The sequence below is a fragment of the Pongo pygmaeus genome, chromosome 16, assembly GCF_028885625.2.
Source record: "Pongo pygmaeus isolate AG05252 chromosome 16, NHGRI_mPonPyg2-v2.0_pri, whole genome shotgun sequence".
NCBI lineage: Eukaryota > Metazoa > Chordata > Mammalia > Primates > Hominidae > Pongo > Pongo pygmaeus.
In genome coordinates, this window is record NC_072389.2 from 79,189,334 (window position 1) to 79,208,187 (window position 18,854).

At 38.5% G+C, this 18,854-nt stretch overlaps 1 protein-coding gene across 2 annotated transcripts in view; it reads right to left on the reverse strand.

Moving 5' to 3' along the window:
• Positions 1–18,358, reverse strand: part of NPTN (neuroplastin) — a 77,797-nt gene extending 59,439 nt beyond the window's left edge. The window contains exon 1 of one of the 2 annotated variants that reach the window (XM_054451571.2): positions 18,072–18,358. In XM_054451571.2, the coding sequence (XP_054307546.1) occupies positions 18,072–18,162 (91 nt within the window). In that variant the 5' untranslated portion in view covers positions 18,163–18,358. The remainder of the gene's footprint in view (positions 1–18,071) is intronic. The other variant, XM_054451570.1, reaches the window with a different exon arrangement.
• Positions 18,359–18,854: the final 496 nt, after the last annotated feature.

Genomic DNA, 18,854 nt, shown 5'->3' on the forward strand with positions numbered 1-18,854 from the left:
AAACAGGCCAAGATTGTGTCAGCTACAGTCTCGCTCTGTCGCCCAGGATGGAGTGCAGTGGCACAATCTCAGCTCAACTGCAACCTCTGCCTCCTGGGTTCAAGCGATTCTCCTGCCTCAGCCTCCCAAGTAACTGGGATTACAGGTGCCCGCCACCATGCCTGGCTAATTTTTGTGTTTTTAGTAGAGACAGGGTTTCACCATGTTGGCCAGGCTGGTCTCGAACTCTTGACCTTGAGTGATCCGCCTGCCTCAGCCTCCCAAAGTGCAGGGATTGCAGGTGTGAGCCACAGTGCCTGGCCTGGACCTAACAATTTAAATTGTAACTTTTTGAAAAGTATATTTAAGCCAGGTGTGGTGGCTCATGCCTATAATCCCAGAACTTTGGGAGGCTGAAGCAAGTAGATCACTTGAGCTTAGGAACTCAAGATCAGCCAAGGTAACAAGACAAAACCTCATCTCTACAAAAAATACAAAAAAAAAAAAAAAAAAAAAAAAAGCTGGGCACGGTGGTCCACACCTGTAGTACCAGCTACTTGGGAGGCTAAGGTGGGAGGATCATTTGAGCCTCGAAGGTGGAGGCTGCAGTGAGCTGAGACTGTGCCACTGCACTTCAGCCTAGGCAACAGAAGTAGACCCTGTCTTAAAAAAAAAAAAATGCATATTTATAGAAATCATTCCATTTAATAAACACATACACATATATTAAAACCTGAAACCTCAGTTCCCTTGTGTATATAACCAGAAGACTGGAATGGACAATTTCTAAGGTCCTTTCAGCTTTAATATTCAGCAAATCTATGTATTTGTAGATGTAATTGATGAATTAATTCAAATGCCATGTTCTATGAATCCATGAAGATGCATAAGGTAAGAAGAAAGAATATATGTTAACAGATTATAAATTATTTGGAAACCAGGATATGTCTCTAATTTTGTTTCCCTACAGTGCCTTGCTGCACACATTATACTCAATATTTGTTAAAAGAAACGTGAGTAATAAGATTCTTATTAATGAAGGATTAAGAAAAAATCCTTTCATTAAATTTCAACCTATTAAAAACTTAAAATGTACTAGTCATGTTAATAAATATATAATAAATGAAACCATCTTTCTTTGATTAGTGGAGTTTTTCATAGAAAGGTGGCCATCAGAGCCACCTTTCTTAATATCAACAGAATCATATTAATACAATCTAAAAGACTAGACTTTGATATATTTGAATTTACCACAGATATCTTAGAAGTTACCTTTTGTTTAAAAAAAATCAAATCCCTAATGTCAGTTTGTTTTTTAACAAGCAAGGGAATAAATTTGAGTTTAAAATAGATTTCTTATTTGAGTTTTTACTTTACAGTTAGGTTTCAACTTAACCATTGTTTTCCAAGTTAGGTAGTGATGCTGCCCAACACTACGTCTAAAAGAGATGGATGTTCACAGTCTCTGTGAAACTCCTAGCATCAAAAACAAACAGCCTAACAATCTTTTTTTTTTTTTTTTTTTTAAAGATAACCTTGAAGAAAACCATGGTGGGCCAGGGATGGACAGGGAGTAGGACATTTTTTAACTATTCTTAAAAAATAAAAAAGAACATTTCAAAAAGATTACTGAGCACATAACTAATGTCTCTGAAAGGAAATTCATTATAACAGCAGCTAGCCTTTATTGATCATTTGTGTTAGACATAATGCAAAGTATATCATAATTTAATTTGCTACATAAAGATACAGTCTACCTCTTAAGGTTGCTTTTGCCATTCTACACAGTACAGAGGAAGGATGCACACCTTGGCAGTATCCTTCCAGAGCTTGCAATCACTACACTATACTGCCTCACTGACAGCAATGCTTTTACTATAAACAATCAGAACTAAATAATATCCTATATACATTATTTAATCCAAACACATTTTATCTTAGAATGACTGTACACAGTGAGTTCCACTTCTCTGTCATCAAGGTTAACAGTTCAGGCCTTTATTACTACACTTTCATCCCCAATCTGAATTACCTATACAAAAAGTCTATGTGGGCCTATGAGTTTAAAAGGCATTTGGCATTACTAAAAAAGACCGATTTTTAAAAGCTGATGTTCCTAACTAGTAAACTGGAACTTGGTAGTAGGTTTCCAGTTCTTACTGACAGATCTCCAAGATGGTTACTAAAATGACACACCCCTAAGATTTTCTTCCCACCAAGAAGAGATGAAAATAGCAGGTTCATCCTCTTTCCACCCAGAGACTTAACAGCACATTTCTGCACTCTATCATGTACATATACCTGGATTTCAAAACTCGGGTAAATGACAGGTAGCTCTTTCTTCCCCAGAGGTTGGCAAGCCTTGTAATAAAAATTATTTTACTGAATCCATTTTGCATAGGGGTAATTATATTTGTGCTATTTTATACATTCTATCTTAAATGGGTCATCTTTTCTGTTGGTCTTATTCAACAATGGACATATATATTAGTATAAGTATCTTAATTCTCGGTTTTACAAAGTATGCACAGGACCTCTTCTGTGCAGGTATCAAGACTGACCAAGTTGATTATGAACCAAAGGTACAAAACACTCTTATGCAAAAACTTTAAAAGTAGGTCTACAAAGGGATCATCCATTTTCCAATTTAAAAACCCTGCTCCACAGACCCTAAAGATTCTTTGAAACACTTATGGGACTCCCTCTACCCCTCAAACAGCTCTACTTGTATCTAATTAACAACAACAAACTTTCTGCAGCTAAAGGTTGAAAACTCCTAAATCTAATTCTTGCCCCAAATTAACACTCAGATATACCACGGGCCAAAGAGGCTATACTTTAGTTGCAGAACCCTTAACTACAATTCAAATATTCTGACTCCTGTTCACTAATGCTCTATCCACTAAAACCTGCTGCCTCCTCAGTCCCTCAAGAAATCCCAAAATTCAGCCAACTGTCCAAATCTATTCTATTCTCCCTTCACAATTACTTCTTATTTCTACTGTCCTCAACTTGTTTCAGGTCTGTATTACCTCGTAACTACATGATTAAGTAGAATTTTCACCTCTGCAGTGAGGTAGAGAGGTTATACTACTTACCTAGTGTCCCAAACACCAGTAAAAAATATTGCTGCTTGTCTTGAAAAGGGACAGCAAAATTGTTTCCAGAATGCTTTCACTAAAAATCAGCAAAGCTGTCCCAGGAGTTACCCACATGGCTAAGATATTAAATGTGTGAACATTGAAGACTTCAGCCAAAAATTGGATAAAATTGTAGTAGTATATTTTTCTATTCCATTTAATGAAGCTTTTCCCTGCTTCCCTCTCAGTAGGCCAATTTCAATATCAAGAATGCAGTCATTATCAACGTAATTCCCTTTGGTGACAATTAGTAACAACAGATGTATTCCAGCAGTTCCATACATTTACATAAATGAAAGTATCTGTCACTCCAATTACTATATTCAAAAAAAGACTATAAATACCTAGATGAATTATAACATACTACTAAATGCAAAGCATCACAGTATGTAAATGATATGCCTACATAAACCAAGCTTTGAAAGGATACACAACAAACTACTAACACTGCTAACTAAAAAGTAGGAATATCAAGGAGTAAAAGGAAGAACTTCAACATTTTAAACACCTAAGTATTATTTGAAGTTATCATGTAAGCAAATCCTTTCATAATTTTTAAAAATCCAATAACTTTTTCCTTCTTTCAAAAAATGGAATGAAATAATTCAGTATCAAAATGTTGGCTAACCACTATCCAATGCAGGAGGATTCATCCTTCCTAACTAACCACTGGTATTCCCTCCTGTGGTTAGTTACAGCTATTCTTTGGAAATTTGACCTGATGAAAACTTGACTAAATTCTAGGCACAGATGGCTGACAAGCTTATGTATCTGGTTACCTCAGGCTCACCTACTACTGGGCCTGTCAAGTTTTTCGAGTGGTGTATTTTGAGAGTTCAAGACTTGACACAATTCTTTAGTTCTTTCCGTGACAAACAGATAGTGTTGCAGAATGGTAAGGTGACACTCTACTAAAACACTACTACAAACACATTCCACTCAAACTCCCATTCTGGCTTTACAAAGCTGCTGAAATGTACACACCTGTTACTAAAATACAAATGCCAGGAAAGCTCATTCTTCTGATAACTTCTGAGCAATTTTCACTATAACCTAATGTTCCTACAGCAAGAACTACTACTTTGTATACTCTACTGGTGTTTTTTTCTCCCTTTAATGCATATCAAAATTTGCCCTTTCATCCTCCAGCTGTAAAGTCTGACTACCCCTAGCACCACCCCCACCCCATAATTGAATTTTAATGTCTACTTGCCACTGAGTAGCAAATTATATGCTCCACGGGCAGACGTTTCAGAACGTTGCACGTACACTACTCCACAGTAAGTGGTAGCTCTGCAGGGAAGCAAGTACCACACAGCTCACAATCAATATTCATTACTAGCCGCCTGCCTGGAATTCTTTCTGCCTCGATGTCCTCACTTCCATCAGGAATTAATTTCCTTTGTGACCAGGCCTTGAAGACCAGCTGAGCTGTTTCTGAGAAACATGGGCTTATGACCCTTTGGGGATTAAAAGATTTTAAAAAAATATATGTTAGAAAGATCTCTACCATACAAAGAAAGTCATTAAACAGCTATTAGGAAATGCAAAAATACCCACTCACAATATGGAAACACTCCTGCTCAAAAACACCAGTCATCTAAACTTTTATATTACACTTAGAATATGGAACCACTACCTCTCTGCCTAAAAAGGATTAAAACAGAATTTAAAAATTTTAAGTGGCAAATGTTTATCCAGAAACAACTGAAGATACCAGAAGAAACAGGATCAAGAAGGTGTGTGTAAGAAGAGAATAAAATTAAGATAGGAAAAATAAAATGACTTTATAAGAAATTACAGGCTGGGTGCAGTGGCTCGAGCCTGTAATCCCAACACTTTGGAGACCAGCCTGAGCAACAGTGAGACTCTGTCTCTATGAAATATTTTTAAAAATTAGCTGGGCATGGTGGCACGCACCTGTGGTCCCACTACTCGGGAGGCTGGGGTAGAAGGATCACTTGAGCCCAGACAATGGAGGCTGCAGTGGGCTGTGTTCTCACCACTGACTCCAGCCTGGATAAAAGAGCAAGATCCTGTCTCAAACAAAACAAAACAAAAACACCTCCCTGGGCAACAGAGTGAGACACCATCTCTACAAAAAAGTTTTTTAAAAAATTAGCTGGGTGCGGTGGTGCACGCCTGTAATCCCAGCTGCTCAGGACAGTGAGACAGAAGGATTTCTTGAGCCTGGGAAGTTGAGGCTGCAGTGAGCTATGATCATACCACTGCACTCCAGCCTGGGCAACATAGCAGCAAGACCCTGTCTCAAAAAATAAAAAATAGTAACAATAAATTAACTTAAATTAAAAAATTTAAACTAAGGCATAGAGGTCTTTAAAAGGATTCCAAATCATATTGTAGAGGAAAACAAAGATAGACAACAGAATTATGGTGATTGGAATAAAGCTTTTATTGCTTTAACTATTTAGATCATTGTCTTAATTACTAATGTTTAAAAAGAAAACTTTCTGCTGCTAAAATCTGAAAACAAGATGTACAGCAAGCTATGTACATCTCTACAAAATTTTACAAGAACCAAGAAAATGTAAAACTTTCAAAACATTCACTGGAAAACTGGAAGAAAATAATATACCATAGTTTCCTAGTAAAACTCATGCTGCTAAATTTCTAAGTCAAGCAACAACTACCAAAACATGTCACTTGTATGGAACAACTTAATTTTGATGGTGCAATACATTACTGTAGTATTAGCAAAATCCCCTGCTCCAAGACGGCTCCAAAAATAAAGACCACTGCTACCTGGATACATTAATGTTAAAAGCTAACCGGAAAGACCAAGGAGGGTGATCTACTGAAACAGTTTGGAGTAAGCGTATTTAGTGTTATAAGCATCAGGTTTCACATACCCTAAATGGTAAATAAGTTGTGTGTTAACCAAAAAAGTTCATTTTAATTACTTTCTAGCTTGTTAAAAATAAGAAGGGACTAATATCCTCTATATTAAAGATTTCAAATTTTATAATCATTTTACTATAGAACACATAGCTAGCTTTAAAACAACAGATTAAAAAGTAACCAAGATAACTGAAGGGGTATTAGGGCAAAGAGAAAAGTTCACTAAGCACATGTATCTTGTGTCATGTACTGTACTGGGCATTGTATATATGCACTCTCATTCTAATGACCATCCTGTGAGGTGTGCATTATGTCTAATAAGCAGCTGAGAAAACAGAGGCTAAGAGAGATTAAGAGATTTGCCAAAAATCAGGGTTTCAACCTAATCTCTCAGGCTCCAAAATTCATAATATAATCCTTTGGTGAAAGGGACACAACTTAAGAGGCCCACTGATAATTTTATTTCATCAGCACAGTGTTTTTTAAATCCAACTTTCAGTGTTTTCAAAGCATGTATTCTCTAGTTTAGCAAATGGTACTTGTTTAGCTCTTGTGGTAAATGAGTTTGCAAACCCTGCTTTAATGCATGTCAACAAAAAGAATAAAGGCAAGTCAACAGCTGTTCTCCTTGCCTTTCCATTCCTAGAAGGGATGTGGCTTTGACTACTGATAGTCCTAGGGACTAAGTACTATAATCCTACATCAGAGGACGCTTACAAGTACAGGAACAAAATGAAGATATTCTCAATGGGGGCTGCCCTGCCTTTTATAGGGCATTTTGGAAATTTCTCTATTTTTGGTTGACACAATGACTGAGGTGAAACTACTAGTCTTTAGTGGGCAGGCACCAAGGATTTGCGACATCCCACAAAGTAAGGAAAAGTTTCGCACAGTAAAGAATTGTCCCGCTTCCTATACCACTTTCAAATGACATTCAAGATGAAAAACTTGTTCTGAGCCCAGAACCCAACTGTTTTAAATATAACACAAAGTATTCTTGCATGATTTTAATCATCACTTAATTTTCCAGGAATGTAATTACTGTGTAAAGTGTTCTTTCGTTCATTTGGAACTCTACCAAGAGCTGCTCACCTTTTCAGAAAATCACATTATCAACAGCAACACCGCCTATAGTATTCGACTCACCATTACACCACAACTGTATCGGTCTGAATTTGTAGCTTGGTTTTTCTAATATAAACAATGGGCTACTTCAATGTCTTTCTGTGTAGCCATCTCTTAGCACTTACAGACTGATCTAAACATTGTATTATTAGAGTACTTTCCCTTATTTTCTCCTTTATATTACATTTAGGACATCGGATTGTTTTTTCTTCAATAACATGTAGGTAGGTCAAAACATCTATGAATGTTATTTCAAGATAGTAAAAGGGAGTTACAAAAATTTGCTATAAAAAGGAAACACAGATAGACATCTGATTTCACTTTCAGTCACCTATCTCGGGGAGGAAAGGAGAGAATGGGGATGAAAAATAACAAGGGTCCCTGTGACTAAATTTAACTTGAAGTGAGAGCAGTGAGCACACTACAAAGATTATAGAAATTCAATAATAACCTTCCCTAGTAGAGAGGAATAACTAATTCAATGAAAAGACTGGCCTATTAACAACCATCTAAAATGCACATTTTAATGATATGGTCATCATTTGTCAAAAGAGCCAACCTTGAAATAATCTGGCCTTTCTCATTAGTACTTTATTTTTCCTCTTAACTTTCTTATGAACTACCAGAGTTGCAGTTAACCTATTAAGGGTAAACACTATAAATACCATGCCCTATAACTCAAAGCTAAACAAGCATGCCATTTAAAAATATAGCAGTTTATTAAGCACTTTAGCATACATTATAATTTAATCCCATAAAACTCTATGAGTTAAGTATTACACTAATTTTTAAAATAGAAACCAGAGTACTAAAATGCAAAGAGATGATATTTCAGGGCTACTGCCAAATCCAGTGTTCTTTCTACTTAACTTCATTGCCCGACAAGATGACCTTTTCAGTATAGTTCTTATTCACATTTTATATTTACAATGGTAATTTCCTCTTTCATAAAAACTACAAGTTACTTTTAATACTTTTTAAAATTACCTTAAATATATTTCAAATAAATATGGGTAAGTATAATTAGGGTTATGTTTCACGTTCCTTAATATCATTCTCCTTGGAACCTATTCCACTGTTCAACTCCTCTTATTCTTATAGGCACCACTCCTTGCCTCAGCCCATAACAAAAGGACAAAAGGGAGAGCTCTTACAATGAATTACTGATAAACAGGGACAAACCACTACTAAAGACTCATCAAACCATGACTTTCTTGGTACTGAAATTTAGGTATAAAGTAATCACATCCCATGGGAGACTGAGGCAGGAGAATCACTTGAACCCGGCAGGTGGAGGCTGCAGTGAGCTGAGATCGCGCCACTGCACTCCAGCCTGGGGGACAGAGTGAGACCTCATCTCCACAAAAAATTTAAAAATTAGCCAGACATGGACATACACGCCTGTGGTCCCAGCTACTTGGAAAGCTGAGGCAGGAGGATCACCTGAGCCTGGAAGGTTGAGGCTGCGGTGAGCAATGATCACGCCACTGCATTCCAGCCTAGGCAACAGAGCGAGACCCTGTTTCAAAACAAAACAAACAACAGAAAAACACACTAACTTTTGAAAGCCCATTTCATTTCATATTCATTTCCATAAAGATTTTTCTCTCATTGAGCTCCTAAACAGGCACAGTACTATATAAGAAAGAGATCATTTCTGGTTTTGAGTACCCTCTCAACCAGCTCTTTGTCCTACTTACAATCGTTCTGACAATGAGTGCAAATAACTCTATTCTTCTGCTAGTTTCATTAAAATCATCTTAATACTAAACCTATGCTTTCTTCCCTGTGCTCTAGGCCATTGCTCTTTGATACAGCCCATCCATCTTTGGAGACTGCCTAATTCCCTTACTTCATTTACACTGCTACCTTGAAAGTATTAATAGATAATCACATCCCCCTAGTGCTCCCTTTTCCTAAGTTTAGCTCCTTCAGGCTTTTCTCCTAAATCTTAAGCTACCATCAACATAGATTCTATGTCTCTTCCAAAATGTGGTTAGAAAGTATTCTTATTTGGAGTTCAATCCTAGTAAGAAAACAGTAACACTGTTAGGTTAGCACCATACTTTTGATAAGTGATCACTATGTTATTTGTGTAAGGGTAATTCAATGACAGTTCACTGCAAGCTATCTGAAACCTCTTTATACTTGCTTTTTTCCAGGTAGCAGTTTCCTGGTTTGCATTAAGGCCATTTATCTCATCTCCCTTGATGCATGATTTGAGATTCAGCATTAATGAATATAATTTCAACGCTGGAGCTCCTTGTTCTATTTTTTTCCAGTTGTTCCACAATGATTCCCAAACCTGCTAAACTCGTATAATCAAAAAATTCCAAGTTAAATTTAACACATTCCTTCAATCTATGAATTTAGAAGTTTTTCACAGATAGTTGCCAACAAAGGAGGACATCTTGTTGCCTTTTTTTCCTCCAGGAAGCAGTGTCTAAAAACTAGGAAATAATCCCACTACTCTAGGATCTTAAACGTGAATGGCAGATGATTCTTCAGTGATGGTTCTGCTTACCCTCTCTCTCTCTCTTCCCTTGGCCAGTATTCAAGTCAATCTGTACTCAACAGAAATGTGCCTCAGACTACAGCAACCAAGTAAAGCATTTGGCTTAGAATAAACATTAGTACTCCCAGCCCTGCACTAAACTCAAAGGCCTGGGAATAAGGAATACAAGGTCTAATTTAAAAGGAAGGTCAACTGAATATACTCGAAAAGTTATGTCTTGATTATGATATTCAAATTACTGTGGCTTCCCCTTTTTCTAAAGTTCTAAAAGGAAAAAAAAAATCACTATATATAATGCCTAATGTATAAATCCAAAATGTTATATTTTCTTTACTCATAATGACTAATAACAGTATATGCTGATATTATTGATAAATGTCTAGTGAAAATCCTTGTGTTAACAAAAATCATAATTATTCCAGACTAATATGGCATGTAAAAAATAAACAAAAACCCCAAACTACTCCATACCTCAAAATGCTGTTTTTCAAACTGAGTTTCATGGCCCATGAATTGTGAATTCAATTTAGAAGGTCACTATGGTTCTCCTAACTACCTCACACAGATTAAGAATAGGTAATGTTTCACAAAATGTTACATATTTGTGTAATTTTGTTACAAATTTCTATTAGTCAAAAACTACTTCTCTATCTGGGTCACAGACAAAAAAGTTTGAAAGCCTTTTTCTAAAGAGCTTTTTTTTTTTTTGAGAAGGAGTCTGGCCCTGTTGCCCAGGCTGGAGTGCAGTGGCATGTTCTCGGCTCCCGGGTTCACGCCATTCTCCTGCCTCAGCCCCGAGTAGCTGGGACTACAGGAGCCAGTGACCACCCCTGGCTGATTTGTTGTATTTTTAGTAGAGATGGGGTTTCACCGTGTTAGCCAGGATGGTCTCGATCTCCTGACCTCGTGATCTGCCCACCTCAGCCTCCCAAAGTGCTGGGATTACAGGCGTGAGCCACCGCATCCAGCCAAGAGCTTTATTTTTCAAGTAATTTCAACATGATTACATGTGAACCAAATATTATCTTTTACTCATATAAACTAACCCCTACTGACTACATTTCAGGTCCTAGAAAATTCTAGTTTGCAATGTAATTTTTAGGTTATTTTTAAATTAATAAGTAGCAAGGATGTAGCTGAAACTAGATGATGAATACACAGGGGTTTATTACATTACTTATCTATTTTTGTACATGTTTGAAATTCTAAAGATCTAAAAGAAAAAAAGGAAAAGAAATGGACCTAAAAGATAACAAAGTAGTACCATGAATGTTTACAACTTGAGACCTTTAAACACAATGTTTCTAAGGAATAACAATCAAGGAACTTGCTTGGATTTAATTCAGTTAACACTTGGGGTTGCCTTCTTCGACTATAATGGACGGATTTCCAGGTCTTAAAAAATGCATAAGGGACTGCAGAAACTAACTCATATATAGAAAACAAACTTTCTCAAAAGATAACATAAAAATACAAATAGTTAAGTGTGTTTCATTGTCTCTTTATTAGTCAACCACTTTCAGCCAACAGAAAGATCATAAAATACCTACCTACCTGGCAGGAATATTCACTTCTTTATTCACACTGGCAATTTTCCCAGCAAGTTTAATATAAGATCTCTGCATAACAGACACGGTTCTGCCTCCCTTGAAACAAGAACTGCAAGGGTTGTCTGAAGTAGATTTAGAGGCAGTTAGACTTCAAAACAGTGCATGCCTCAAAGTTAATTTTCATTATATCCAAAAGTAAGTTTCTAAAAACTTTTAAACAGAAAGTGTTATCATCTCTGAGCCTTTAACCTATTGGAGACAGTATCTAAGCTATAAGGGCAAGATAATTAGTAATTTTTAGAACTGAAAGGAAATTTAGACATCATCTAGTCCAATGGTTTCCAAATACTACCATCAGGAAGAAAAGAATCTCAAAGGCATAACAATTTATATATGCAAAACAAACTCTTACTTGTGTGTTTTCCTGTATCTTCCTGCACATGAAATACTATGCCTTATTAGTATTCTATCAGGAAAGGATGTGACATTTCGTTATGCATTTTATATTTAATCACATTCAGTATGTGAGTATCCATTTAGATATGATTAAAACTATTGGTACGATTTGGGACTTAATGTTTTCTAATTATAGAAACTTACATAATATATCCAATCCTAATACTTTCAGAGTGATTTCATACCATCTCATTTATATTTTATTGTCTAGTAAATTTGAAGTAATACCTGGGTGACCGATGATTTTTAATAAGGCAAGAGAAGGATATCCAAATTGGCATATTTCAGCCGGGCATGGTGGCTCACACCTGTAATCACAGCACTTTGGGAGGCCGAGGTGGGCAGATCACCTAAGGTCAGGAGTTCAAGACCAGCCTGGCCAACATGGCAAAACCCCATCTCTACTAAAAATCCAAAAATTAGCTGAGTATGGTGGCTGGCGCCTGTAATCCCAGCTACTCAGGAAGCTGAGGCAGGGAGAATTGCTTGAACCCAGAAGGCGGAGGTTGCAGTGAGCTGAGATCATGCCACTGCACTCCAGCCCGGACAACAGAGCAAGACTCCATCTTAAAAAAAAAATTGACATACTTCTGGAAAATACCATAAAGTATATCATAAAGCTCCAGTAGTTAAGATTATTTGGTAGGAAGGCTAGTCTTAAAACATTCCATAATTGTTTCAGAAATGCAAGAAAATATCATTTAGTGCTTTTTAGTACAAGAAACTCAATACAAAATGTTTCCATCAAGCTGACCACATTCTATTTTAATGAATGGATACCGCTCAGTTTATTTATTTGAAAAACAAGAAACACAACAAAAAACCAGCAGGTATCTGAGGAATATTAAATGTCTCCCCTAACTTACTGTGTGCAAGTAAATTCACATACGTAGGAAATTCTTTAAATATTTAGAAAACCCCATTTCTATACAGATAGACAAAAGTTCTGAGCAATCAGGTCAAAATAATCTCAAATTAATAAGAGTTGATTGATAAATGTTTGCCTTTGTATATACACAAAAGCAAACAAAAGTTAGGCCTACTTTCAGTTTCAAACAATATAATAAATTGAAATCAAATACAAATTTTGACTCTCCTTCCTAAACTGAATAGATCCTTAAAAAGCAGATACATTTTACTTGTGTATTCACTCTTTTAAATTTAGACATCAATATCACTAGAATAATGTTTTACACAAGATCACTTTTAAATTCAGTAAAGTTTTGTTATGTATATAAGCCTAAAATATGTAACCATTTATAACCAATTAATTTTACTGGAGGGGTTTCCTGTCTTCCCGAAGTTAATCCTTACCAACTAAAATTAGGAATGTTGAAAAAAAAAAAAATCCATAAAAATTTCACAAACAAGCTTACAAATGCATTATCTAAGGTGCTTAAAATTAAACTCCATATTATGAACAACATTTTAAAAATCTGTATGAAATGATAACGTTTTGTTTAAAGAGGCATACTGAAAGCTAAGCCAATTGTTCACAGGAGGTGATTCTCCACCATTATTTTAACTTTGATGTGTGAATTTACTTTAGAGGTCCCTGGTCTATTTACTCTTTCTGACAGCTTATATTTTTCCGGATGCTCCTCAAACGAAGATTCATTCCTCATTCTTGTATCCTGCTTTTCTCCTTGTACTACTGCAGCCTTTCTTCTGTCTTTCCCTTTCTCTCACAACTTCATTCTCTACTTCTGATCCTGTCCAGATTGTACTCTCACTGCAAACAATAAATTGAATAGAATACATCAGAACTATTTTCATAAAATTCACTTTTCCAAAACTACTTTGCATAATTTTATTCAAACTTTTGTTGAACATCTCTTGTATGGTATCCAACATGGTCACTCACTGTTTTTCTACATACTTCATTTTAATAGATATTAGCACTTTATCTCCTTCCTGAATCGCTGTAAAAAACCTTTACACAGACCCAGCAAGTTTCAGAGTTTACACACAAAACATCTTACTTTTAAAAAGTACCTCAGACTAATGAAAAACAATGTTCAAACTGACAGAGCACTTATCTAATTACATTTGGTCATCTTTCAAGGCCCAATTAAATCTTTTTTTTAATTTAAATAATTATTTTTATTTAAACTTTATTTTAAAGTTAAAATAAAGATAATATAATGTTGCTTTTTATTAATGTCTAAAGGTATAATCCACAAAAGAAACTGTTTCACATCAAATCTGTATTAATAAGAAAAAACAAAGGGATTCCCTCAAAACAGTCTTCTCATAAGGATCTCTATTAATCAAGCGAAGTCAGACCTGTAATGAATTCCAACCTCACATCTAAGGGGTTTTATTTCCTTTTGTGGTTTTAAATCTTGGTATATTCACAAGTTAAGCTCTACTGCGTCTGGCAACACAAAAACCCATCTGTATCTCTTTCTAATTTGGATCCAGTAACCTTGTAAAACAAACCCAGGGAATGGGTCCTGATGTAGTAACATGGCCTATCCTCCCAGACCGAACCAATTTCTCATGCCTGGGTGCTCCATTATATCAGTAGTGATTTTAGCCAGTAGCCTGAGAGACTGAAAGCCTGTGATCTCCTTAGGAAGGGCTTTATTTCAAGGCAAACTATTTCTTCTGGTCAAATCTTACTTGGATTATCTCAAAATTTTTTGCTTGACATTTGGCATGTCATTTGTGCCACAGCTGCCATAGATAAGATGTGTCTTCTGTTGCTCATTTCAGTTCAAAGAGGAAACACACAATCAATCAGCAAATACACCTCTAAAAATGTACTCAGGGAGAGAAAATTGCCAAACCACTGAAGCAAACAGCCCTTGACAGAAAAGAAAAAGATCCATGAATCATCTAATGCAAATACTGGCATTATTACAAAGCACAATGTTCACAACTATCTAGTATCACCCAAGCAAAATGGTTTCTAAAATTTAGGTCGTTAAAAATAAGACTCATTAGATTCCTTATTTTCCTCCATTGAACAGTGTTAATTATGTGATGTCATATTTTCCATATGAATATATTACGTTTTTACACACCACTCCACATTCATTAATTCAGCTAACATGTGTAACACTCCCACTGTGTGCCGGGTACCACATTCTATTTCTCTTATTCACGACAATAATACTCTATGAGAAAGTGATACCTGGCCCACTTGAAAGATTTGGTTCACTGAAAAAAAAAGAAAAAAAAAAGCCATAAAGTCTCTCCCAGAAACTCAAATAAAAATATTAACTTCCTCACCAGAATTGGCAATTGCAGACACAGTGCAGCTGGTCACTTTTCTGAGAAAGTTACATAAGCAAAAGCACAAATCTCTATGTGGGGCCTTCAAATGGCCTATTTACCATGACAGCAGCATTAACAATCAAGTTTTCAATATACACAAGAAGAAAAATAAATAAAAAATAATGCTCCTCTTTAAAGGATAGTAGTAATAGCTAACATGTACTGAGACTCAGGCTGAAATCTAAGCGGCCATTATCTCATTTAATCCTCACATCATCCCTAGGGAATGGACATTATTGTAATCCCCATTTTACAGATGATGAACTGATGAAACTGAAGTTTGCATTACTCAAGGTCACTCAGCTACTGACAGCTGGAACTCAAACCTGAGTCTGTCACCATCCAAAGCCTGCACTCTTGATCATCACATTATACTGCTTTGTTTACACTCACTCAATTGTAGTCTAATGCTTTTGAATGTCTTATAAGGTTACTTTTTAGAACAAGTTCCTCTTTAAACTACCATTTTGATGATACATATAGAAGTCAACAAATAAGGATTTTACTTGGAATTGGTCTTACAAGTTTAAATACTTGGATGAGAAACAAAATCCATCTGAATGAAAGCCCTGAATGCCCACAGCAATGGGTCAGAAACTCACTGGAGCTTCAAGAGACCTTGAGAGTCATACAGGCCAAATTCTTCATTTTAGGAATAATGAAACAAACGCCTTTTGAAAAACATCTATATTCAATCTAAACTACTACACTCTCAATTCAGAGATACTTGTGAGTTTTTTTTTCTCCAATCATTTAAACAGAAAATCTAACATTTCTAACATTTCAACATCATGCACAAGCAAGGTATCCCCTTTTGAAAGCACTGTAAGAAAATACAAACTCCATGACATGAAGTCAGATCACTGCAGGGCTATTTATTACCAGCTGAAAGCTTGAATATTATAATAAGACATGTTATAGAAAGCTATAAAATGGCATCCATAACTATACGAACTCAAACTCAAAAATAGCCATTTCTTCCTTGAATTAAATTTACATTCATTTGGGTCAACCAGCAGCTCAGCTTCATTTCATCGGTCATGTCATGTGACTGAATTCAAGCTCATTTCAAGGGAAAGGCCGTTCTATGCTGTATTTAGAACACATATCACTGAGCAGACAGATGAGTCTTTATAGGCCTATCCAGAAACCTTGCTTTAGTTGCTAAGAAACTACAATTTTACCGTATTATAAATCATTGGAAAAAAGCTATGCCAGCAGAGATTAAACATGTTAAGATCAAGACTCTCTCACCTATTGTGCAAAATGAAACTATGCTATTACCATAAACTGAATAGCTAAAATTAGCATTAGGCTTCTTTAAGTCATGTTGACACAGTTGAGAAACTGATAAGACAAATAAGACTATCTCTACCCTGCCTTCCACAGTGGACTCATGCTTAGAGGAAAACAGGAAAAATACCCAATACACTTAGTATATTCAATGCTACAGACAGAAAAAATGTTTCCTTCCTGACCCCTGCAGTGATGTCCAAGGCCATGAAGCACACATAAAATCTGGTACTACAAACACATATTTAACTGATGGATATTGTCAATCCTTTATTCATTTTAGGAATAATGAAACAAACTCTAACATTCAGCATTTTAAACCCAGTTTCTCAAAAAACTCCATTGGCTCTATCACTGATTTTTTAAAATTTAAATTGCAGCCTCTCTAATAAGAGTAATCGTAAATTGTTCTAGTGTAACAATAAACACTGAAAGATTAGCAAAAATAATTTATAGTTCACTCTCCAGTACTGACTTCTCATAAATTCCTTCATAGAAAAAATATTCTTTAACCTCTTAATGGCTGTTTCCACAAGAGCAGAAACAGGTTCACAATCCTAGACTCACTTCTGAAAGATCAATTCAGCAGCTGAATGGTAACACATGCCTTCAATCAGAATCTGTTCTGTTTAGGTCCCTATGCCCATGGTTCCCCACCATTTCTCCATCTTCTCAAAGGAGCTTCAATTCAAAACCCAGTAATTCTCTGGTTTCTACTGTACCACCTCCCAGGGGCCACTTTCATGTTCCTCGGAAATAACGTTTCTTCTGTCTTGAAACTTTTAAATCTCAAAAATCCACTTCCCCATCTCCCTGTCGCCAGTCACTGCCCTCAATCCCACCACTGCAATTAGCTGCAGCTATGTGTCCCTGTTTTCCCAAAGGCCCGACCAATATCATACAGCATTTGCCACATCCCAACTCCTCCCTTCCCTAATTTATCCTCCACACTGCAAACCAACATTACACCCCCGACTTCCTGCATTTTACTCCCTTCCCTTATTTTTCGTCTTCCCCCACCCCCATCTCCATACTCAAGCCTCCTTACTTCTCTAATAAATATTCCCCCACCTCAGTTCCAACCCTTTCCCTCCATCCTCTGCTCATTTTCCTCTCCTTATTTAGAAACTCCTTTTTGCTCTCCCAACCACTACCCTAGAATGCCCAGCACTCCACCCTCTTTAGCAAACCCAGCCCTCTTCCCCCAGCTCATTTGGAGACACTGCTGCTTCTCTCTCCAGGTCCCCTACTGCAGTCAACCCACTCCCTTATCTTCCCACCCACCTTCCCTCTATCCCCAGATCCAAGGTTCTCTGATTCTTTACCCCTTCCTTTGGTCTCTAGTACTCAGCTCACCATTAGTGTTCCTAAGGACTCTCTTCCCCCCAATTTCTCCCTTATTTTTAAGGATGTCACCAGTCCTACGGGGCCTCAGTAGAATCCTGGACGACCCCAGCTCCCGGGGGGCCTGACCGACACCACCATCCCGGTTGCCCGGAACACAAACGCCGGTCTTGTGCCACCCTCCCTAAGAGCTGCGCCCCCTCCTCATCCGCCCCCGCTACTCCAGCTCCCCACGTCGGCTTCCTCCGTGTCCCCTCGCCGACCCGGCACGACGAGCCCCACGACGTGGAGCCTCCGAGTCGGCAACACCTCGGGCTCACCCCGGACGCCCCCGCCGCTCGGACGGGCGCCTCCGGTCCTCACACCCGCGCCTCCTCAAACCCGCGGCCGGTACCTCCTCCTCTCCGACCCGCAGCCCCTCAGACGCCCACTCGGCCCCCTTCCCCGAGCTCCAGCGTCTCCTCAGGCCAGAGCCGGGCCCCGGCGCCCCTCAAACCCCGCCCGGCCCGCCCCCGGCGCCCCGCTTACCGTTCTGAGCGGCGCCTGGCCCTGGGAGGAGGGAGCCAGAGACCAGCAACAGCGAGAGGGCCAGGGCGCTGGGCAGCGACGAGCCCGACATCCTCCCTAGCAGAAGACCCAACAGCGAATGGGCCGGGGCCAGAGCCGGGGCCGGGGAAGGGAGGGGAGGGAGGGAGGGGGCGGGCGAGTGCGCGAGGGAGTGAGCGAGGGAGGCAGCCGCGGCTTGGCTCCGTCCTTCCCCGTCCTCCTCCTGCCGCCGCAGCGCCCAAGCCTCGCGAGACCTTCGCTCCGGGTCGTGGGCGGCAGAGGAGCGACCGCCGCAAGGCTCGCGAGAAGAGGCGGCCCCGACGGAGACTCCCGCCCCGCGGACGCGGCGGCCCCGCCCCTGCAGAGGCTGATTGGCCTAGCGCGAAGTAGGTCACGTGCTGAGGGCGCCTCTGGCCATGTGACGGGGCGAGGCGGGACTCCGCCAGCTCTCTGGGCAGTGGGGAGCTGGGAAGTTCTCCTTCAGTTTACTCGTCTGTGGCCCGGGAGCACCCATAAATAAGAGGAAGCTTTGGAACACAGTACATTTCCTCCACCCATCCTGCCTTTCATTTGTTAGCGCTCTTGGCTGCAGAGTTTCATACACCGTGCCTCCTTTCCTCCTTCCTCTCTTTGTCCCCTGTTCTGCTGTTTCTTCCTTCTGGACTTTGAACACAGACCTCTACTGGTAACGCTCCAACCTCCTTCTCTCATCTGCTGTTTTTTCCTTCCAGGAAAAGTGGTGCGCCCCCTGTGCCCCCGTTACCT